Below are 24,350 nucleotides of genomic sequence, written 5' to 3'. Positions count from 1 at the left end.
ATTGTATTCTTGGTTTTCCCAACACTCTTCCTGGATTTTCACAACTTCCTTGTCAGATAACATGTGTGACAGATAATAGGAAGGTTCAAAGAGAAAATACTTAGCTTTGATTTAGTGAGTTTTGGGAAACCAGCCATTCTGTGGCTACGTAAGAATTTTAATTTAATTTGTATTCAATGTAGGCACTGCCGGACTCCAAACTGACTCTGGGTGATGTATAATAAAACCGAAGTGTCCTATGTTTTTGGTTTGATCTGTTCCTGTCTATCCCTTTAGACTTGAAATAAACCTGAGAAAAGTGGAGTTTTGTGGAGGAGAAAAGAGGAAATAGAACCCCCTTTAGCCCAGAAAGTAATTATATTCATGTGGGAAAACATCTGTGAGTTGTAGGAAGCAAGCAAACCAATGAATCAATCAATTAGAATAGAGCTGGAAGGGACCTTGGAGGTCTTCTAGTCTAACCCCCTGCTCAAGCAAAAGACCATTTCAGGCAAGTGGCTGTCCAGCCTCTTCTTAAAAGCCTCCAGTGATGAAACACGCACAACTTCTGAAGGCAAACTGTTCCACTAGTTAACTGTCCTCACTGTTTGGAAATTTCTCCTTAATTCCAGGTTGCTTCTTTCCTTGATCTGTTTCCACCCATCATTTCTTGTCTTGACTTCTGGTGCTTTGGAAAATAAACTGACTCCCTCCTCTTTGTGGCAGCCCCTCAAATACTGGAATACTGCTTATCATGTCACCCCTAGTCCTTCTTTTCTCTAGACTAGCCATACCCAATTCTTGCAACCGTTCTTCATTCTTCAAACTGTTTTCCAATAATACAGAGAAGAGGTGTGATAGTCTTGGATTTTATACCATAAGCTGGAAAAAAAAAAAAAAAGCTTTAGGGATTTATTTTTTATTAATCAAATGACAACTTCCCAGGCTCAGGAAAAGTAGGAAGACATAGCAAGCTTTGCCAAGTTTTACCAGTTTCAAATTACTATCCGTGCAACCCGCTATCTTCCTTAAAGCATCAACCATCTTAAACAAGGACAGTTCTCAAACATTGCTTATCTTTAAGACCGTCATTCATTAGAGGATCTGTGCAGGGTGAAATAGAGGGTAATTGTTGTCTGCTTTTTTGTATCAGAAACAGTTAATGGCTGCTGAAGGCACTCTCTTCCTTTGTAGGCATGTTATTAAAGCAGTGAAATTAAAGCACGTACCGCTGCCTCTTGTAGAATGGAGGCCGAGATGGGAAAGTGTAGCAATGAAGGCAGGTGTAAAACAGAGGAGGCGATGGGAGTACAGTTTAACTTGCAATTACATCATATTCTGAAACAGATGTGAGTTTATTGCAGACCTCACCACCAGCCATCAATAATCAGCTGCTGGTAGGCTTTCCTACTCCACTAGAAAGTTTAACACTTCAATGCCTATGATGAACTGTACATGTTTTTTGACTCTTTCTATTACATTTTCCGCTGAATGTCAAGAATTGGCTTGTGTGAATGGGGGTGCGAGATGGTGGCAGAGGTTAAGGCTGGAAGGGTAGAAACCATGAGTGAAAGAGGACCTTCAGTTTTGCCACCTAAGAAGAGATTCGTTGCAGTGTCAAGAGGATTCTGGTCCTAATCGTCACTTCCCAAAGATGCTTCCTCTCCCCTTTCCCCCCTTTTCCTACACTAGGGGGTCTTCAAACTTGACAACTTTAAGACTTATGGACTTCCAGAATTCCTCCTCCAGTCATGTTAGCTCAGGAATTCTGGGAGTTGAAGTCCACAAGTCTTAAAGCGGTCAAGTTTGAAGACCCTTTTCCTAGGCATACTGTGCCATGGCAATTAGGCAAGGAGTTAGGGAGAGGCAGGAACAGCAATAGCAATAGCACTTAGACTTATATGCCGCTTCACAGTGCTTTATAGCCCCCTGTAAGTGTTTTACAGTTGGCCTATTGCCCCCAACAATCTGGATCCTCATTTTACCCATCTCGGAAGGATAGAAGGCTGAGTCAACCTTGAGCCGGTGAGACCCGAACTGCCAAACTGCTGACAGCCGGTGATCAGCAGAAGTAGCCTGCAGTACTGCATTCTAACCACTGCGCCACTGTGGCTCCAAATATCTTTAAATTTTAATTTCTTCGGTCTTTGTACTATTTGGAACAGTGCTTCTCAACCTGGGATACTTTAAGATGTATGCACTTCAAATCCTAGAATTCCAGAGCCACCCCTTTGAAAGAGTATCAAGGTGGAGTCCAGTCATAGTGCACATTGAATAGTCATGAGTTTTCTTCTTCTTTCTTTGATCCAAACTGTCCAGCTTGGGTCCAGTTTAATACCCTGTTTCTCCAACAATATGGCCTCCCCCAATAGGAAGTCCCAGCATGTTTTATAGGCATGAAATGAAATTAAGCCCCTCCCCCCAAAGTAAGGCCTATATTAAAACATGCAAAATGGGGGGAATGGTGGGGGCTTGCCGTTAGGAAGTACTTTTGTTGCACACCGGATATGGTGCTACCTGCGTTGACCCCGATATGAAGTGCCCCACCAATGCTGAGGTCAACATCCCAGCCTTCGCTGCCCGCCTGCCCGAAGATGCAAGGGGTGGGAATTAAGTCACCCCCGAAAAGACAGCCTAGCCATTTTTTCGGGGCTCAAAAAAAAATAAGACCCGGCCTTATTATATGAGAAACACGGTAATTTCAGCAGCGTATCAAAGGAATGGCCCAAGTATTGATGGCTTTGATAATGTTTTCACCATTTAATTTTGTCTTTAGCACTTTTTCTCACTCTTTGGATATATTCGTTTTAACTTGTCCGTGCTTGATGTTATCCAACTGTAAAATGTCCAGATACTTGTAAGCTTTATCCTGGTGGTTTGGCCATTCAGCATTTCAATTTCATTACCAGGATTTTACCCCATTAATTGCTTTCTAGCACATTTCTCTAGACCAAATTCCATTAGTATAACTGTGCTAAAAATTATTACCATACTTGTCAATGATCAGATTTCAATTTCTGGTTTTCCATAAGGCTTCAGTTCATACGTGTAAAGCAAATGTAAGATTTGAGCAGCATTTTCTCTCTCTTTTTTTTTTTTTGCTGTTTGATAGCCAAGGTTTAGCTATAATAATATAATAATACCATTATTAATATTAATAATTATTCTAAAATAATACTATTACCATTATTATATCAAAAATCAGACTAGGAGTATGATATCAAAAGTCTCTTTGCTGATTGTCTAGCAAGTAGCATTATCACATTTAACCCGGTGATGTGATTAGTTAAATATGCATCATTAGGAAGATTTGAGTCTTAATCATGTAAGAAAATGATTACATGATAAAATGATGTAAGAAAAAGAGAAAAAAGGGCCAATAGCAACCTTTTTTCATTATAGGTAAACTATGTGTGCAGCTTTTGTAGTACTGTGTATGCAAACAACCTTAACCTAAAAATGGTGCACACAAGAAACGGAAGGAGTTAAGTAGTTGTATGCAAAGCTCAAATGTGCCAGACCCATTGTGTACAATAGTTGTACACAAAGCCCAGATGTAACGCAAAGTTACACAAACGTATCAAAAACAAAAACTTGTGTTTATCTGATGTTGATCTTTAGAGAGGACATTGATGTAGACCTCAGTAGAAGACTACATTTTTCCCCACTTGTCTCTGATCTGTGTGGGTGTGTATTCCTCCCTTCTTCATAAATGGTGTTTCATTTAAACCTACAGTAATTCTTCCAGGTCTTGGTTCCTCCAACTCCATAATAATTCACTTTTTTTGGATTATTTGTTTCCAGGCCTCCTTGTAAGAGAAGTCCAGATCGAAGTCTCTCGCCAGCAAGTGGAGGAGCTGTTTGGTCTAGAAGATTACTGGTGTCAGTGTGTGGCCTGGAGTTCTGCTGGAACCACAAAAAGCCGCAGAGCTTACGTTCGGATAGCATGTAGGTTCGGGAAGGTTCTTTTTTCGATCCTTCTTTCTTTTTAAAGATCTTTTTACATCATGAGTTCACTGCTGGTGTTTAGTCCGCTTGCATACCCTGCAGAAAAAAGGGGACTATCACGAACAGCCGCATTAAAATAATTCACTCGCTCAAACATTTTATAGACTATTAGCTAATGAAAGGCTTGTGTGCGTCCAAGAGAGAAGTAGTTATCTTGAGATATCCTTTACTGGAAGAAAAAATTCATTGGTGCTTTTTGGGGGGTTTATTGGGAAGGAGCAATCATGTAAAAAAAAAAATCTGCTCGTAGAAGAAAATAAATCTGATTTTGGAATAAAGCAGAGGATGGACAAACATTTCTTGGTCCTGCTGCAGCTTTTTCTCCATATCATATGCTGTTCCCACAGAGAAGTGGTGCAGTGGCCTAGAGGTGGAGTTCTTGCCTCACAATCAGGAGGCTGTGAGTTCGATCCTAGGTAGAAGCAGATGTTTCTCTCTCTGGGCATTACCGAGAATATATCTGCTGAAGAAAAACTCCTCATTGGTGACAGGAAGGGCATCCGACTATTAAAACACTGCTAGCTTTGTTCAATTGCCCAGACTCCACCCCACAAGGGATTATGGAGTTGTTAAATGAAGATGATGATATGATGCTGTTCCCACAAAAGTGTTTCAAGATGGTCACTGCCAAGGCAAAAGCTTGCCTTCAGTAATCCTTGTTCTTCATTCTCTTCAACTGCAGTTGTCTCTGACTTATGTGTTTCTGGTCAATTGCATCTCCAGCGTTTCTGATTTCTAATCAATTTCCATCAGAGATATGGTGGCCAAATTATGCTCCTTCCGGGGGTTATTTCTCTGGCTATCCAAGTTTGCCCATCAATTACACCCTGATTTTCCAAGACAGCACTTTGCTTCGCCTTTCGCTTGTCCAGTCACATCTTCTTATCTGACTTCTGGACTTTTTGCAGCTGGGTCACATTCTAGAATCCATGCTACAGATGGACTCTGGCCAGGTTGGATGAGATCATTTTGTGTCACTCTGCAAGAGTAGGAGGTGCTAGAACAATATTTCTATTTTTGGCAGCTACACAGTGCAGAAAACAGCAGAGCGCCATGGAAAATCCCTGTTCAACTTTTAAGGAAGCTTGGCTTTTAACAGAATATAATCTGAAATCCCTTATTTTGGGGGTTGTAAGACAAAGCAAAGAGCATTTTCCTCCCTGGGGGTCTTCAGACTAAATTGTATCGCTGTCCTGGATTCTAAATTGTTGTTCATATCTTGTTCAGTAATGTAGCTGAGATAGGGATGAGGATACTGTTTGTGTCTACGTTTCCAGCTGGCACACAAACATGTGACTTGCTTTCTTTTTAGCCTGAGATCATTTATAATCACACAAGCTAGGAACTGGCATCCTTGTCAGTTAGGTTGTTGAAGTAGCTCTGGAGCAGGAATCAGTTTTCACAGCCCTGATTGACATATTCAGCTTTTTTGGGGTACTACAGGAGTGAGAGGTTAAGATCCAAAGGCATACATAGCATCTTAGTTATATTTCTCCTTTTTGCTCTCTTTAACCAGCAGTAACCCAGTTTCATTCACCCTAAATTTACTCTGAAGGATATTTAGACATAACGGCTGGTACTGGGGGAGCTGCAGTCCCAAATACCTGGAGGGTAACCAGGTTACGCTGGTCACACCAGCTGAGATCACATTAAACTTGGTAAATGAGATTAAGCCAATTTCTGAGTTTGCATAACACACTTAACCATTAACTAACCAAGTGTTCTGCGTTGGTCATGTTCACCAAGCCAAGGTTTTTAAAAAAAATGAGCTGAGTATGTTATGTGAACATAGCTGTTCAGACATTAAGCATTTTATACGATTGCAGCACTTAGGCCATGATTTGCCTGACATAATAAAAGCCTGACATATCCTTTGTAATGCTTGCAATGCAAGAAGCAATAGCTGTGCGAAAGTGATTTAATTACTAAACTCCCAAGAGGCTGATGGTTCTGTGATATCTCTAATCATTGCAGAACCCATTTCATGAAGTTAGGTTACAAATTATCATCAGTGTATTCATCATAATCATCCTCAAAAATAATTGTTTGGGAAAACATATATATATTTAGGGCCTTAGTTTGTCAAAATGTTTGGGAGGAATTTAGTAGATCTTAGCGCCACCTACTGATTATTTCTTGACACCTATCTTTTCTTATGGGTTGTTGTAGTGATGTTCCTCATTAAAGAGATGTTCAGGTACTATAGATGTTTCAGAGAATCTGAAAAACCATCAATTGGAAGCTCCCACCATGCTTGACATTTAAAATCCTGCATTCGGTAATTTGTTTTCAGTATCCGAACTGAACAGAAATGACAGTTCTTTCATAAAAACATGTGCTTCCTGAATATTCTCCAAACTTTTTCGTGAGATATTTTAGTTTCGGGTCACAAAAGGAACCCTTTTGTTTCTGGTTTTGCTAAATGTCTGGAATCCAGAAAGCCTGACCAATTTCCTGCAAAACGCCAAAGCGACTGAATTGTTTTGCCAAGGAGCACCATTGATAAGGATAAAAATATTGACCCACCAAGTCAAGGAAAGAAACTATAGAAGGCCTATTTTTTGTTCAGTAGTTATTCTTTTAGTTTCTGGTGAGCTGAAATTCCACCCTGCTTTGAAACACATTCCATTTTAATATTTCAAATAATGGAATGTTCTTCAAAATATGAAGAAATACATTCATCTTTTGATGTCTCTTTGTTTATCTTTCATACCTTTAGATAGAAATTACGCAAATTTTTTTGGGCCAAACTTCTAAGAGATCTGACATTGAGGCTTTTCAAGTGTAGGAAAAAATAATAGGCCTTGGCCTCTTTAGGCTTAAGGTAACTTGCCCTGTACTTTTTAAATTGCACTGTAAGCATCACGGCTAATGCTGGTGGGTTTTATATCTTTCCTGTCCTTAGATCTGAGGAAGAACTTTGACCAGGAGCCACTGGGGAAAGAGGTCCCTCTTGATCATGAAGTCCTTCTGCAGTGCCGACCTCCTGAAGGAGTGCCAACTGCTGAGGTAAGATGGCCACTGAGTGAGGAGAATCAATGGCGGTCATCTGGGAAAGCTTTCCTGTGAGCAAAACAGAGATTACAGGCAGTTCTCAAAATTTACAATCTGTCACTTAGTAATCGTTTGAAGTTACAACCATCTCCCCCAAAAGTGATTTATGACCCGGTTTGGAAGTTCTGACATCGCCCCTTCCCATGGTCACCTGAACCCAACTTATAACGCTTTTGTCAAAAACCAGCATTTGCTTGCAGTTGTCTCACAGGGAAAACAATGGGTTTGCTTAATGACCACTGCAAAACAGGTCATAAAAATGGGTCTGGTCCCATAGTGACCTGCTTTATAGCCATCATGACTTGTGATCATAATTGCCAGGCTCAATTGAAGTCGTAAGTCGAGGGCTACTGATAATTCATAATAACCCACATCTACTCACATTCTTACAGTTGTAACACCTGTTTGCTAAATTGCATGCCCATTCCACCAAGGGTTTTCCTCATTTTTTTGTGCCTGGTTTGTTTCTCAAAAGCTCAGGAAAACATCCCAACCTGTACTGTAGTTGCAGTGCTATATGTTACTCCTTTGTTGTTATCCCTGTTGGTAGGTTAGGATCTTTCAGTACTCATTGCTTTATACTACTTTTATTTGCTGCTTTTCAACCTCAGCTGCTTCGCGCGGCACAGCGGATTGCTGCGCGTCAGCTGTTGATGACACAGGGGGAGAGTGCAGGATTGCAGGAGAAGGTTAGTAGGAAAGCCTCTGCACACACACAAAGCGTGCCCACCAAGCTACGCCCACCGAAACAGTGGTAAAAATAATTTAAACCCACCACTGTTCCAATGGCTGAGATCTTGACTCAGTCATAAATTTCAGTAGCTGCCTTTGAGCTGGACTTCCTTTTACAGCCAGCCGAGCCAAAAGGGGATTTGTGAGAATTAAATATGAGAGCGATATGAGATTTGGGAGAATTAAATATGAGAGATTGCAAGAATGTCCTCGGATTTTTGGGAGAAAGGGTAGAAATATTTCCTAATGCAGAGTTGCAAACATCCAGCTGAGCATCCCAAGAAAGGAAGAGAAAGGATTTCGATGAAACTCTGAACTGATTATTACACCAGCTTGGCACAATTACTAACTTGTAATTTAGCATGGATGGGCGTTATGTGAGTTGCAGTCACATACAGGTAGTCCTTGACTTATGACCATAGTTGAGTCCAAAATTTCTGTCGCTATTTGTGACGTGAGTTTTGCCCCATTTTATGACCTTTCCTGCCACAGTTGTTAAGTGCATCACTGCAGTTGTTAATTTAGTCACACAGTTGTTAAGTGAAACTGGATTCTCCATTGACTTCACTGGTTGGGGGGGGGGTCGCAAAAGATGATCCCATGAACCCGGGACCCTGCAACCATCCTAAATATGAACCGGTTACCAGGTGCCTCATTTTGATCACGTGATTATGGGAATGTGGCACTGGCCGTAAATGGTCATAAGTCACTTTTTTCAATGCCACTGTAATTTTGAAAGGTCACTAAATGAATTGCTGTAAGTTGAGGACTACCTGTACATTTGAAAGGTCTGTGCTGGGGAAGACTAGAGTAGTAGAGGCGTCTGGTTAAAAAAAAAAGGAGAGGCACACATCTGAGGTTGAGCCTAAATTGGGGAAAACCCTGGGATGTTTTCTCTGTTTGTGTTCTGACCAAGGCTCCCTGAGACCGTAATTAAGCACACTCTTAGTCCAAACAACTCTCTTTTTATTTCAACCCTGGGAATTATGTTCATTCCCAGCCCATAATGAGTCCCAAACAGTCTCTCAAGATAAGCACCCACCTTTATCTCCTTTGAATTGCTGCCAACAACTAGAGTGCCAAATTAACTGTAAAAAGACAAACGAAATACAAAGTCCAAGGCTTAATCCGAACAGAGCGAACAACATTGCTTCCTGCAAAGGCTCCTGTCCCTTTATATCTTATGGGAGGTGCAATCATCTCCCAGCCTTACTCCCAAGTCACCCATTTTGTCTCAGCTGCTCTTGCCTTCTAGCAGCTCTGCACACACACGCATCGGGAATAGGCTCCCCTGGGTCCTCTGCCTCGCTGCTGCCAGACTCCAAAGGCTCCAGAGTCAGCACACCACTCCCAGATGGTCCTGGCCCCATCTCTGCATGGACCCTCATCCGAATCCTCTCCAGACTCCCAGACTGGCCCATGTTCTTCCCCACTGTCCGATTCTGTTGCCGTTTCTGCAGGCTGCAGATGGATCACAACAGTTAGTTGGATGGCCATCTCCTTTTTAGATACTATGTGCTTTTCATCACTGTTGATTCTGATTCTTCATCTCTTCTCATATTAGCTTGGAAAATTATTATGTTCAAGTAGTTGAGCATCCACCCACAATATATTTGTCGTGTAACAGCAGGTCAAGGAAACAGAAAAATTCCCCAAAGAAGAAATGGCGTGTCCTGCCTGCAAGCTATGGAGCCCACTTCCCAGGAGGTTGTTACTGGCCTCTCATCACTCAGTCTTTTAAAAATCTATAAGACTGTATCTCTTCCACCCGGCTTTTAACTGTCACTTTATTTTGCTAACTATTTCCCAGTAAATTTTAAGTCTATTTTAGTCTGTTTGCATATTCTATTTTTGTTCTCTACTCTTTATTAGCTGCCTTGCCAGAGTAGAAACAGAGGATATAAACCAGCCACCAACCAAATAAATAAGTAAATTCCCTTGAGTGGAATCCTGAAAGGCAGCCTGATATGGTGAATCATTTCTTTGCAAGAAACTCGGAGCATAAAGCTTTCTTTCATTCATATTGTCCTATTAGGCGGTTGGGATAAGTTTAATCGGGCTCATAGTCTGGGTTATGAGAGCTTCGATATTTTCTGTGCCTTTCAAGAGGATTGACTCACATTAGGCATGTGGCATAGTTAAAACAGCCATCAGTCCCAATACCGATGAAAATAGAATGAGACATTGAATTGGGGGCCAAGGCTGCCTGCGACATATCTCAGTGCAATGAGGACAGCATGGCTACACAATTTCTGGAGATCTATGGTTGCTTGCCTGGGAAAAGTCCTGGGGAAAAAAAATCTGGGCCAAATTTTAAAAGCCCCCAGAATTGAGGTTCTCCATATCTAAATCCTTCTTGGTAATTGTAGAGTTATTCCTCCTGGACTTGTGCTAGGAAAATACAGGTAGTCCTCGGTTTATAACAGTTCATTTAGTGACCATTTGACGGCACTGAAATAAAAGTGACTTATGACCATTTTTCACACTTACAACCGTTGCAGCATCTCTATGGTCACATGATCAAAATTCAGATGCTATGATGACCTGGGGCGTGGCACAAAGGCAACACAGTCACATAAGAAAAGTCTTTTTAATACCTCCAACTTTTCCCCCAGTCCAGGTTAACTTCAGCTGGAGAAAAATCTCTCCCAAGAACAGTCTTTAAGTGGAAGAAATTCAGTCCAAAAACAAAGTATATATAAACTGTAAATAAAAATCCACATAAACCATGTTGCAGCAATTAAGGAATTGCAGACTTCAAAGGCCAACAAAACACACACAGTTGGGAAGATGCCAGGAACCCAGATAAGCCTTGACAAAACAAAATAATACACGATTTGTTTCCAACCAGTTGCTGTGCGCAACCTCCCTTTTTAAACACTGTGTTCTCAGCTGCAGCTAATGAAGGGAATCAGGGCCCTTTCCTCCCCCGTAAGCCACACAACTCACATTGCTCCCTTCTCCATTCCTCCCTGCATGCCCTAAGAGGGGGTGGGCCTGGGTCTTCCTCTGAATTCCCTCTGCCTTGCTCTACTTCTCCCCTGGTCTGTCCAGCTGGACTTTGCACTTCTCCAGTTTCTTCCACAGCCACCAGAGCCACACTCCCACTCCGTGTCAGCTGCTCGGCCTCCCGCTCGGGAATCCGACAGGGGCATGAGAGATGCTTGGCAGCTGACTCATATTTATGACAGTTTCATTGTCCCAGGATCTTAACAACCATGTTACTATCTTAACAACTGCAGTGATTCACTTAACAGTTTTGGCAAGAAAGTGGGGTAAACTGGGGCAAAACTCACTTAACAACTTGTCTCACTTAGCAGCAGAAATGTTGGGCTCAATTGTGGCGATAAGTTGAGGACTACCTTTGCTTTTTGATTCTTCAGTTAAACTGTTTTCTTACCTCCCACAGAAATTTGTAATCTCTCATTAGATATATTGGTTTAGATATGCATCTCCTGACCTTCCTTCTTTCTTTCCTCTATTATTAATTTAAAAAATTGTTTTACGAATTTCGGTTGCTGAGATATATTTTCTACTAATTTGCAGGCAGTTGGTAATGAAAAACCTCCTGCCTTCCTCCCACAGCTGGGCACATCTGTGCTTCCCCTTGAAAGTGCTTTGGGAAGGTGAATAATGATAGGGGAAACGTATCATTTTTCCCATTGCAGATGGTTAATAAATCATGCGAAGTTTCGGCCTCACCCAGAATTTCTGCCCAGCCATCACCTCCTGTCTTCAGCTTATACCTCCGAGATGCAGGCTACTTTCCTTGAGTCTCTATAACTGCAGTAAAATTCCAGCTGTGAATGTTGGCACCTAGCAGGCAGATGTTTATGGTCCGAAAGTGAGCCTGTTAGGGAAATGAGTTGCCAGGTGAAGATGGAGTGGGATTGTGATGGATAGCACCACGCTGGGGCCCCGTCTGTTTTCATTATTCAGCAGAAGTGTTTATTTTAGGCAGTGGATCTGTTATTCTGACATCTAATAATGTGCTTAACCTCAACACCTGTTCCATCCTGCCACCTACATAGGCTGATCAGCCATTAACCCCTGACAGAATTTAGTAAAGAAAACACTGAACAAATTGTTTGCCGAGAAGGGGATAGCAAAAGAACCATTAGCGCTTGGCAAGATCAACAATCCATGGCCTTCTGCTCTGGACGTAATTTCTTCTCCTCCGCTGCAGACTTTGGTTCCCACTAACTGAGATCTGCATAAAAAAACTGATGCAGTGCAAAGGTTGGGCATTTGCTCGGACTGCTTCTTATTTTTCTATTAAAAGCTTGCTAAGTTTCAAGAATGAGCACATGATGCGGCAGGGAAGGGATGTCCAAAAACTGTGGTCTCTATATTTGTCAGTATATTTGTGATTTTGAACATCAGGATTAGGATAAAGGAATGGTTCCATTCTGGCACCGCATGCATAGATTCTGGAGCCATGAGAGGGTGAAGATTACCATCATGATGTCTTGGTGGTTCTGCAGAAAACTTCTAATTGCAGGAGCAATGACAGTTTAATGATTACTTCACTCACATGGTCTATCAATTTAGAACATATACAGACAATAGTAATTGGGTTTGCATTTCCTTCTTTCCTTCCTTCCTTTTTTCTTCCCTGCCTGTCTGCCTTCTCTCCCTCCCACCCTTTTCCTTCCTTCCTTCCTTCCTTCCTTCCTTCCTTCCTTCTTTCTTTCCTTTCCCCTCCCCCACCCTTTTCCTTCTTTCTTTCCTTCCTTCCCTCCCACCCTTTTCCTTCCTTCCTTCCTTCCTTCCCTTTTCCTTCTTTCTTTCCTTTCTTCCCTCCCACCCTTTTCCTTCCTTCCTTCCTTCCTTCCTTCCTTCCTTCCTTCCTTCCTTCCTTCCTTCTTTCTTTCCTTCCTTTCCCCTCCCCCACCCTTTTCCTTCCTTCCTTCCCACCCTTTTCCTTCCTTCCTTCCTTCCTTCCTTCCCTTTTCCTTCTTTCCTTCCTTCTTTCCCTCCCACCCTTTTCCTTCCTTCCTTCTTTCTTTCCTTCCTTTCCCCCTCCCCCACCCTTTTTCCTTCCTTCCTTCCTTCCTTCCTTCCTTCCTTCCTTCCTTCCTTCCTTCCTTCCTTCCCTCCCACCCTTTTCCTTCCTTCCCTCCCACCCTTTTCCTTCCTTCCTTCCTTCCTTCCTTCCTTCCTTCCTTCCTTCCTTCCTTCCTTCTTTCCTTCCTTCCCACCCTTGTCCTTCCTTCCTGCCTGCCTTCTTTCTTTTCTTCCTCCCTCCCACCCTTTTCCCTCCCTCCCTCCCTTCCTTCCTTTCTGCCTTCCCTTTTCCTTCCTTCCTTCTTTCCTTCCTTCCTTCCTTCCTCCCTTCCTTCCTTTCTCCCTCCCTCCCTCCCTCCCTCCCACCCTTTGCCTTCCTTCCTTCCTTCCTTCCTTCCTTCCTTCCTTCCTTCCTTCCTTCCTTCCTTCCTTCCTTCCTTTCTTCCCTCCCACTCTTTTCTTTCCTTCCTTCCTTCCTCCCTTCCTACCACCCACCCTTTTCCCTCCTTCCTTCCTTCCCTCCCACCCTATCCTTCATGCCTTCCTTCCTTCCTTCCTTCCTGTCTTCTTTCTCTTCCTCCCTCCCTTCCTTCCCAGAATTTCTTTGACAGGGATGGTTTGTTAAGCAGAGTCCTGGCCTGAGACTCGTGTCTTTCATAATGTGACTTTGGCAAAATAAGGCAAAGCGGAATATAAATGCAGCCAAGGAATGATCTGGTCTTTGCTACTTTGCAAACAAACAGCCAGACAAATTAGGCCATTCCAGACCCAACCCTTTCAAAACAAAGTTAAAAATAGAACTGCCTGTACATAAGAAAAACCACCCTTTCTCAAATAATGAGCAAAACCAGGTGTATTTTTGCATTCTTTCTATATCACATCTCTTCCAATTTACTGAGCTATCATTTTATGGCAATTGCTTGCAACAGCATGAAATAATTGTGTACATACCTCTCATGCCATATTTATAAGTCACAAGTACCAGTTGGGCCTTTCCACTATGTGCTACATAAGGCAAAACGCCATTTGTACTCGCCATGTGTATGGGTAGTCCTCAACTTATGACTACAGTTGAGCCCAGAACTTACATTGCTAAGTGAGAAATTGGTTAAATGAGTTATGCTCCACTTTACAATTTTTCTCACCACATTTGTTAAGCGAATCTCTGCTGTTGTTAAGTTAGTAACATGGTTGTTAAATGAATTTGGCTTCCCCGTTGATTTTGCTTGTCAGAAGATCGCAAGAAAATAATCACATGACCCCAGGACAGGGCAAACATGGTCATAAATATGAGTCAGTTGCCAAGGGTCTGAATTTTGATCACGTCAGCATGGAGATCGTAAGTATGAAAAACGGTCATAAGTTCCTTTTTTTTCAGTGTCATTGTAATTTTGAACAGCCACTAAACAAAGTGTTGTAAGTTGAGGACCACCCGTCTTGGGCCTCTGTAATTCCTTATCGATTTTGGGTGGCAAATGGCCCAGGCTTCTCAGAGAAGGCTACACTTCAAAGACAATCACAAATTTGCCAGCTTTAAGTTGCTGTTGTAGTAGAAGGAACTATTTGGGGGGGAGGGTATTTAATTTTTATTTCTAATGATAAGAGCTATCATTGCCTTTGTCAGCGTTCTGAGCAATGCACCCATCAAAAGCAGAATTCTGGGGCAGGTAGATTCCTCAAAGAACATGTTTATTGGATACATCATATCGACATAGTTGGTGAAAACCAACTCTGAAAGTTCCTGCGGTTTTCATCTAATCAAAAGAGCAAAATTTCGCCCCCTCCAAGATGTCACTGGTCACATTGTCCATTGAATATATAGTGGGAAGAAATAGTGGGAGAGTGTATTCCATTTAAACTGGATTTTTTTTTCTCCTAGGAATAATATCAGAAAAATATAGGAAGGGTTTAATGTATCTAATAGTACATGTATTGACGACGGCTAGAACAATATATACACAATATTGGAAAAATGAAAACATACCTTCAGAAACAGAGATAAGAAAAATGATGGCATGTGCAGGATCAGATAACTCTAGAATTAAACAACAAAGGAGAATCTAAAAACTGTGAAACATGGAATGAATTTTATTAATGGTTACATAGAAGAAAGCAAGGTCAGAACATAAGTAGCTATGATGATTAGAATAATCAATAAATAACGTATCAAATAAGGAGATTATAAATGATGAAATAAAATGTATACATGTATAACAATTGTAATGCCAGATCAGCTGCACCATGTTGTATTCTTATAATTTAAATAAATAAATAAACAAACAAACAAAATAGCTGGCAGGCTGCTTGGTCCCTCCTCTCCTCCTTCAGCAGCCACCTGTGGGGATGACCTTGGTTCCCACAGGAAACCCTTTTGTTTTGACCATTGCCGGGTCTATCTACTTCCTTCCCCCCCTTCCCCCTCTCAGGCTTCATGCCAACTATGAGTCAGCAAAAGATGCCAGGTTCGCTTCAGAATTGACAGTTTTTTCTTTTGTTTTCTGCCTGCCCCAACCTTTTATCATCTCATTTTCCTTTTTCTCTTTCCGAAACTTAATATAGGTAGAGTGGCTGAAGAACGAGGATGTGATTGATGCTTCTCAGGACACAAACTTCCTGATAACCATAGATAACAATCTTATCATCAAGCAGGCTAGGCTGTCCGATACGGGCAACTACACCTGCGTGGCAAAAAACATTGTTGCCAAACGGCGGAGCACCACAGCCACAATCATTGTTTACGGTAATAATTTGTTGAGAACTTGGGGGTGAAGGGGGAGTCTGGGTAAATGAAATGGTTTATGGGAAAATGCCAGGAATACAGGTTGCTGCAGTTGCTAACCTTACAAACCTTACAAACGTTAAGCAAGTCCAGACTCATCGTTTTGGGTTGGGAAACCATCAGGAAATGTAAGGGATATGGTTTTAGAAGATAAAATATCATACTGGAAGGAGATAATGAAAAACCGGTTCAATGTTGTTGCTAAGAAAAGGAGCATAGACACGTCTACGAAGTTGTCAGGGTCTGCACAGGACTCAAAGGAGACCACTCTGCCATTATGTTTATTTGATTTATGCAGGCATTTGAAATGGGACCCCATCTTGTGCACCGCTCATTCCGAACCCAATCTCATTGGTTTCATTCAGGACTTGTAGCCTTACAAGCACGCATGAAATTGCAACATAGGTCTTTGGTTTAATTAACAACTAGGTACATTTAACAAAGATGTACAAAAGGCTTTCACATTTCTTGATTGGAAGCAGGAATAGGCAAGCCGGAGAAAGAAGGATGCTATTTCTGGTGAAATTTACAGGACTTCTCAGAGTAACTTACGGAAACAATCATTTCCCAATCTTACCAGATGGAACCCAATTGTGATGTACTGTTAGCTGTCCTGATTTATCATCTGAAATATGAAGAGCAAGCAAAAGGCAACCTTAGAGTCAACATGAAGAATGTCTTTGCTCAACAGGCTTATCTTAATTGCCTTTATTAGTTGTCTCCACAGACTAGGATTTCCAAGCAGATATTCAGCAACAATTCAGTTTTTCAGACATGAATCTTTCCTTCTGTTACCAGGATTTGCTGAGGACTAAGGCTGGTACCTTTGTGAACTGATCCGTGTCACTTTCCCTAATTCTCTGAAGGATTTGCTCGGTTTAATTTCTTCAGCCAAATTCTCATCAAATTCCGACCATATTCCCAGAGCTCTGTTGAACTATGTATTCCTCTAACCTTCCTTATATCATTGACAATATGACTAGTTGTCATATTGTCTCAGAAATAGCCCCCTTTGGTTTTAACTCTGTCTTATACTTAGCCTCTTGATTGCTCTGATTATAGGAAACCAAATGATATCTTCCAGAAGAATGTTAATTATTATGATGAACAACTGCTGCATGTCTAAGGCAGTTGGTGGTATGTTACCGGTTTGGAGCGGTTTGGCTGATCTGGTAGTAAAATAAGCCTCCGATGATCATCTGAGAGGAGAAAGGAGAGAAAAGCAGGATCGGCCCTCCCACCAACCCCCATGTGTTTCTCTTCTTTATTCTCTCAGCTGATTGGCGCTGCAGGCCTCAGCTGGTGTGTGGAAAGCTGTGCGCGTAAGGCAAAGCACACCCACCAAGCCATGCCCACCAAACCAGTGGTAAAACGATTTTAATCCCACCTCCTGGTCTAAGGAGTTGCCTACAGTATAGAGCAGGGTGTCCAACCTTGGCAACTTTAAGCCTGGAGGACTTCAACTCCCAGAATTCCCCAGCCAGCAAAGCTGGCTGGGGAATTCTGGGAGTTGAAGTCCTCCAGGCTTAAAGTTGCCAAGGTTGGACACCCCTGGTATAGAGCATCTCCCATGTATTTGTTGTAGTTTTTCCATGTGGGGAAATGGCCGTGTATAATTTGGCTGAGAGAAAAGAGGATTTGTCAGGAGGTTGGGTTTCAGTTTTTTCCCCCTCACTTTATTTGTTTTTGTTTCCTTCCTCGCTCCTAGTGAATGGCGGCTGGTCTACCTGGTCAGATTGGTCCTCGTGCAGCAACCGTTGTGGCCGTGGGTGGCAGAAGCGTACTCGCACCTGCACCAATCCAGCACCACTCAATGGCGGCTCTATTTGTGAGGGACAATCTTTCCAGAAGCTTGCCTGCACCACCATGTGCCCAGGTAGGTACACCTGGGGGGAGGATATTGCTTTTCAGATCTTTTGCATGAATTAGGCACTTGTTTATCCTGCTCTAGAAGGCTAATAATGAAGTTACTCAGAGTTGAGCCTCTGATCTTGAATTTTGAGCTTCTGTCATAAGGAAAAAGATGAGTCATTTTTGAAAATATTTCCTTTGCTGTTTCTGATCTGAAGGATGGTCAATGTACTCTTCTGCTCCTCTGAAGCAATTATTTGCCATCTGCTCCTGACTTTACTTCTTGACCAGCAAAGTCCCAACTATTTTTATGAATATTTGCCTTCCTGTAATGTCACACACACACACACACACACACACACACACACACACACACCCTCCCTTCACCCAAACCCTAGAACTGTCCCAATTAAGTCAACCCAAAAGCATACCGATGCTAGTCCACAGAGCAATGGCCAATGAGTCCACAAGGCACTTGAAAGTTTCCCAATCAAAATAAACCCACCAGGCAAAATCAAATCCACAATACAAGAGGGTTCATGAGGCAAGAAAAGTCCAGAGTTCACAAGGCCCGATCCAAGTCAAGGCATGATGTCAATCGAAAGGAAGGCAAGAATCACAACGACCAGAAAACACACAGCTGGGAAGCGAACATGTTGTTCCCAGCATCGTTTCCATCCGCCTGCTGTGCTAAATAATAGCCAGCTTCCAATGCAGCCCAACAAGAAGGGTGAGGCTGCCTCCTCATGGAGTAATCTGGCTGATCTTCTCTGCTCCTGCCTTTTCTCTGCCCTAACGTGTTCTTGGATCAGATGCAGCAGGTTTCCTCATCCTTGATCGTCTATAGCTGTATGCTTTTTTTTCCACCTGAAGCCTCAGGGCTGTCCTGTGCTTGAGCCAAATTGTGCCCAGCATTTAGAAAAGACCATTTTTAGCTATAATACTTACCTTCTGTTGCAGCCCCAGTGACTAAAACAGCTGAGGTGCGGCAAACCACTTTGCCGCACGAATCAGCTGTGCTCACAAACAAGGAAATAAAGCACAGGAAAAGGGCAGGAGTGAGTTGGTGAGGCCAAATGATCACCAGAACTACTGGTTCGCCTGAACTGGTCCGAACCAGTAAAATCCCACCCCTGGCCAAATTCCTCTCAAACTGGCTGCTTGGAGCCAATAACCAACTCCCCTCCAGATGTGCTTAGAACTGGTTCGTCTTCCTCTGAACTGACATCTGGAGAGATAACTGAGGAAGTCCTCACATTTCCTTAGATATGCTTTAGAGACCTTGAAAGATGATGCAAGGCCATGTAAGGTGGCCTTCTCCTCCTTTTTCTTTCATTTTCTTTCTCAGGCCTCTGGAATAAGGAGTAAATATTGCTCGTTGAGTCATCTGTTTGATTGAAATAATACATCTTGTTGTTGTTTTCTTGACACAAGGAGGCCAAGCTAGTTTTGAGGCTCGTACTGTGGATCTGACAGGAATTACAAGATGGCTATCATTCAACATATGGTTTTGTTTTATTTCCCAGATGGGCAACAAAATCAAAACGTTATACTAGGTTTTCCCAACCTGGTGCCCTTCAAATGTTGCACTGTAATTCTCATAATCTCCTGTAAATGTCACAGCATCTGCTAGCAGCAAGACATACTATTTCAAAGTACAGGCAAAAAGAACAATCTTCTTACACTTGTAGCCCGGAGAGAAAAAAATAGGATAAATATCATAGTAAGGAAAACAGTAAAAGCTGCTTTGTGAGAATCCAGGACATTTTAATCTAGTTGCTGTTTTTGCCAGCTTCAGGAGTAAAATGCATATAGTTTATGACAGGATGCTGGACCCTAAGATAAATCAGGCTGTGAAATGCATTTGCTTGATGAATTTGTTCCATTTGGTATGGATTTTGAATTTATATCTTATGATAAATTGAGATTAGAATTTGAAAATGTTTGCAAGAACACTTTGCGGTAGCCAGAATTATGACCTATGAAGTATACAGTTTTTTTTATTTTAGATTACATATATCCCCTTTATCATACCAGATAACCATAGGCAGATCTTGGTATCTTAGCCCAGCAGCAAATAATAAATTGCATAAATAAGAAGGAAATTATTGTCTACTACGTCAGTCTGAGAGAATTTTAAATAGTGTGCAAACACTAAAATTAAAGCAATTGCAACATCATAATCATCATGATTTTAATGCCAAATTCAAAAATTAATACAAATAGTCCCCCGGTTATGAGTGTTCCCTTAGCAAACGTTCAAAGTTATGTGAACAATGCACCCTAGCGTTTATGAACAAGGCCTGAAACTATGAATCTTGCAGCACCACGGCAGTTGTTTGCCCTTACAAACAACCTCAGAGGCTCTACAACATTAGTCCAGCATGTTGCAGGCCAAAATGGAGCTTCTGAGGAGATGATCCACCCCACAGAAGCCCCATTTGGGACTCCAAAGGCCGTGCCCGGCCTGTTGCCAGCTAAAATGGAGCTTCCAAGGGGAAGATCCGCCCCTCAAAAGCCCTGTTCCACCCTCCGTGGACCTCCCCCAGGCTGTTGCAGGCCGAAATGGAGCCTCTGGGGGCCAAGATGCCTTGGGTGGTCTTAAGCAGATGTTCCATCAGCAGGCCCCCATGGCCTTCCCCACCCTAAAATACTTCATGTGCACTTAACAAGACTCTCATTCGATTAGCAAATGTGTGGGTGAAAGAAGGGAGTGATCTTGTTCAAGGTATGAGATTCACTCCCATGAATCCTCGGGTTACGAATGGAATGGGCAGGCTCAGTTACATTCGTAACTTGAGGACTACCTGTACCAGCCCTGATCTGCAGAACCACCACCACCCAAAAAAACCAAACCAAAAACAAAGGCCTTCTGAAATAGCCCATTTGACCAGCTTCCCCTTTTGGGCCCATGGATTTTTAATTAGCTTTCTCGGTGCTCATGTGTCCTTTTTTTTTTTTTTTTTGGCAATGCAGTAGATGGAGCTTGGACTGAATGGAGCAAGTGGTCAGCCTGTAGCACCGAGTGCACGCACTGGAGGAGCCGAGAATGCATGGCTCCATCTCCCCGAAATGGAGGCAAGGACTGTAGCGGCGTCCTCCTTGATTCCAAAAATTGCACCGATGGGCTATGTATGCAAAGTAAGTTCAAGTACACAGGCTGGGAAAGAGAGGGCTAAGATCAAGAGTCAGAAATGTTCAAGGGAATGATTGAGATCTTTTTAAGACCTTGTAAACTGCGAGGCGCCTCCTGAAGGTGTGTCTGAGAAGATTGGTAAGACATGATTGCTGACTCTGTCTGCTCCCAGCTTCTCTAGGGTAGTCTTAATGTTTTAGTCTAAACTAGTCCTTTAACCACAAATTGCTATGGCATTTATAGGATAATATTCATGCTTGCAAATCTGGAACATTATACACTTACAGAGCAGTGATGGGGTGCAGACTCCTACTGAGTACTTTCTAGCAGCAAGTTTGGGTTCATACTACGTTCTGCATAAAACAAGCCATTGTACCAGCTATTTCAGTGAATCATTTCAGATCGGGTTGATGGATTGGGATTTCAAGTAGGAACAATTTGCAAGGATACATGCTTTGGGATCAAGCTGTGGATACTGAAAATCAGTGAAAACAACTTTCACGTATCTTCTGGCTCAACTAGCAAATGCTTGAAATGAAAGTCCATATCATTCAACAGAATTCCATCTTCATTATAAAAAGAGTCCTTGAGTTACGACTATAATGGAGCCTGCCCATTTTGGTTGTAGGTCATAACAATTGTAAAATGGGGAATTCTATGGCAGCCATCACAAAAGAAGTGCTGTGGTCATTAAGGGAACCCCATGGTTGTTAAGTGAACCAATGGTTCATTACTGATGCAATTTTGCCAAAAAAATGGAAGTAACTGCCAATTTTTGGCAAAATCGTCATCAAATATGGTCATGTGACTATGGGGGAGATGTCCATCACAACTTCAGATCCAAGTCACCTTTTTCGGGTTGGGGCATAACTTCGAATAGTCACTAAGGACTGGTCATAAGTCAAGAACTACCTGTATTAGACTATTTCATTAAAAAACAACTTTTGTGTGATCAAAATTTTCTTCTCCGAGATACATCATTTTTTTAAAAAAACCAGGAAAATGATTGAGAATCTGTAGTCAAAATTAGTGAATAAAATGCCCCTTCTTCTTGACTAATTTTGAATCAGTCTTGAAGGTTAATATTCTGCAAGCAAATGAAAGTATCATACTTGATATATTTGGCCTTCTATTTAACATTCCTTAATATTAATGCAGGAAGAAAGACTATTAGACAGATCTAAATTCTGCCATAAGAAGAGAGCAAGCATTTCATCTGAAAATAACATATCGTTTTTGTGTTTGTACAAAACTATTTCTGGATCAGGTCCCAGATCAAAGGATCGGGAATAAGCCGTGATATGTTCATTTGGCTAGTTAGTTTTAATGAGTACCTGAAATTTTCAGTACAGCGAGTCCTTGACGTACAACCAGGATTGAGCCCAAAATTTATGTTGCTAAGTGAGACATTTGTTAAGTGAGGTTTGCCCCTTTTTAGGACCACAGTTGTCAAGTGACTCATTGCAATTGTTAATTTGGTAACCCAGTTGTTAAGTGAATCTGGCTTCCCCATTGAAGTTGCTTGTCAGAAGGCCACAAAAGTTGATCATGTGACCCTGGGACACTGCAACCGTCAAAGACATGAACCCCCTTGCCAAGCATCTGATATTCTGATCCTGGGGCCATGGGTATGCTGCAATGATTGTAAGTCAGTGGTGGGATTCAGAAAATTTTACTACCAGTTCTGTGGGCATGGCTTGGTGGACGTGGCATGGTTTTGTGGGCATGGCAGGGGAAGGATACTGTAAAATCTCCATTCCCTCCCCATTCCAGGGGGAAGGTTACTGCAAAATCTCACTTCCTCCCAGCCCACTAACCTGCAATCCAGCTCCAGTCTCCTGTGCAATGCAACAAAAGAAGACCCAGCTGATCAGCTGGGACTCGGGAGGCAGAGAATAGACGGGGGCGAGGCCAGTCAGAGGTGGTATTTGCCGGTTCTCTGAACTACTCAAAATTTCCGCTACCGGTTCTCCAGAACTAGTCAGAACCTGCTGAATACCACCTCTGTTATAAGTGTGAAAAACAGTCATGTCACTTTTTTTCAGTGCTGCTGTAACTTGGAACGATCACTAAACGAATTGTTGTAAGTCCAATGCTATCTGTACATCCCAGTAATTAATGTTACTGCTTTCCCAGCTTACACTTCGACAGCAGAAGGAATGTTGTCAGGCAGCTGCAGCAAATACCTACTTCAGTATTATAGTCCTTTAGGGCTTCAGGTTTATCTCAGAAAGGATGCTGTTGGTCAGTTTCCTCTGTCTGGCCTTGCACATGTACAGATGTTCCATAATCTCATGGTAAGCCAAGCCAGTAGCTGGTCCGTCACAAAAAAAGACTAAGTGAGCGTTAGCCTATAAAAAGCCAATAGCTTTTGTGTGGTCCTCATCCATCTGTTCTAAATACAATCGGGAAGAACAGAAGAGCCAATACATTTATTGCTCCCATTTGAGAAATACAAATAAATTACCCGATGAAGCAAAAGAGCAAACTTTGTTTCTGTCATGTCTCTGGTTTCCTTTTTAACCAGCAAACTTTCAAAACTCAGATGGTTGTTTTCCTTGTGTGTGTGTGTTGGTGCTGCCACCTGCTGTTGTCACATGGATTTCTGTTGGGACAACAAATGGTTTTCCTATCTGGGTTGTTTTGCTATGGTAGAATACCATCCCTTGAAGCCTGCCTCTGCAATTTTAAACAGCGCTGTTGAATTGACCCTTTGGAGCAGGGGTGTCAAACTGGCAGCCCTTGGGCCGGATACATCATGCGCAGGCCACGCCCACATCAGCTCCACGACGGGGGGAGAAGTCACATGACAGCACTGTGACGCAGCGAGTTTGACACCTGTGCTTTGAAGCTTCAATCAGGTGCTCATGCAGAGGTGGTATTCAGCAGGTTCTGATAAGTTCTGGACAACTGGTAGCGGAAGTTCTGAGTAGTTCAGAGAACCAGCAAATGCCACTTCTGACTGGCCCCGCCCCCATCTATTCTCTGCCTCCCGAGTCCCAGCTGATCGGCTGAGTCTTCTTTTGTTGCCCTGCATAGGAGAACGGAGCTGCAAAGCAGGTTAGTGGGGTGGGGAGGGAATGGGGATTTTTGCAGTAACCTTCCCCCAGGAGTGGGGTGGAAATGGAGATTTTACAATATCCTTCCCCTGCCATGCCCACCAAGCCAAGCCAAGCCCACCAAGCCACGCCCACAGAACCAATAGTAAAAAAAAATTTGAATTCCACCACTGTGCTCATGGCCATCAACTTGATTTTTTTTATTTTTATTGGCCCCACAGCTGTGCTTACTCTCTCTCCTATATAGGAACCAAACAGAGACGAATGAATAAAATCTGATTTGGCACTACAAAGTTCATGCTCTTCACCCGCATACAGCTGACAAGGAAGAATCTAGTGCAGAAAAAATATGCCTTGATAAATGCTTCAGTCATTAAAATGCCATAAGATTCTTCACTGTTTCTCTCCAAAGGATGTATTCGGAGTGTCTCTCTTTCAAGATGGATGTGATGGGCTCAGAAGGGCACACAGAGTGTTATACATCACAAAGGAATTTGTAATGCAATGTGCAGATCAGATAAATGACACTCCAACTGATCTGAGCATTGTTTAATAGTTTTACATTTTGATGGCTGCCACCCTCCCTCCAAAATTGTATCAGTGAGATACCATTTTGAATAAGCATGCATATTACTGGCCTCTAAGCCATCAGGTAGGTAGAAAGGAAGGAAGGAAGGAAGGTAGCTATGGATAGATGACAGACAGGCAGACAGACATACAAACTAGAAAAATTTAGGATGGTAAA

At 42.3% G+C, this 24,350-nt stretch overlaps 1 protein-coding gene across 2 annotated transcripts in view; it reads left to right on the top strand.

Annotated features, from left to right (window-relative positions):
- Positions 1-24,350, top strand: part of UNC5B (unc-5 netrin receptor B) — a 230,148-nt gene that overhangs the window by 173,558 nt on the left and 32,240 nt on the right. For both annotated transcript variants that reach the window (XM_087964090.1, XM_087964089.1), the window contains exons 3-7: positions 3,784-3,927; positions 6,893-6,996; positions 15,340-15,520; positions 17,268-17,435; positions 20,387-20,551. In XM_087964090.1, the coding sequence (XP_087820216.1) occupies positions 3,784-3,927; positions 6,893-6,996; positions 15,340-15,520; positions 17,268-17,435; positions 20,387-20,551 (762 nt within the window). The remainder of the gene's footprint in view (positions 1-3,783; positions 3,928-6,892; positions 6,997-15,339; positions 15,521-17,267; positions 17,436-20,386; positions 20,552-24,350) is intronic.

Source organism: Notechis scutatus, chromosome 4 (assembly GCF_049901735.1).
Source record: "Notechis scutatus isolate UNSWTSFEM ecotype Mainland chromosome 4, rNotScu1.2, whole genome shotgun sequence".
NCBI classification, from domain to species: Eukaryota; Metazoa; Chordata; class Lepidosauria; order Squamata; family Elapidae; genus Notechis; species Notechis scutatus.
The sequence above is the reverse complement of the archived record's forward strand: the minus strand, read 5'-3'. Positions and strand labels throughout refer to the sequence as shown.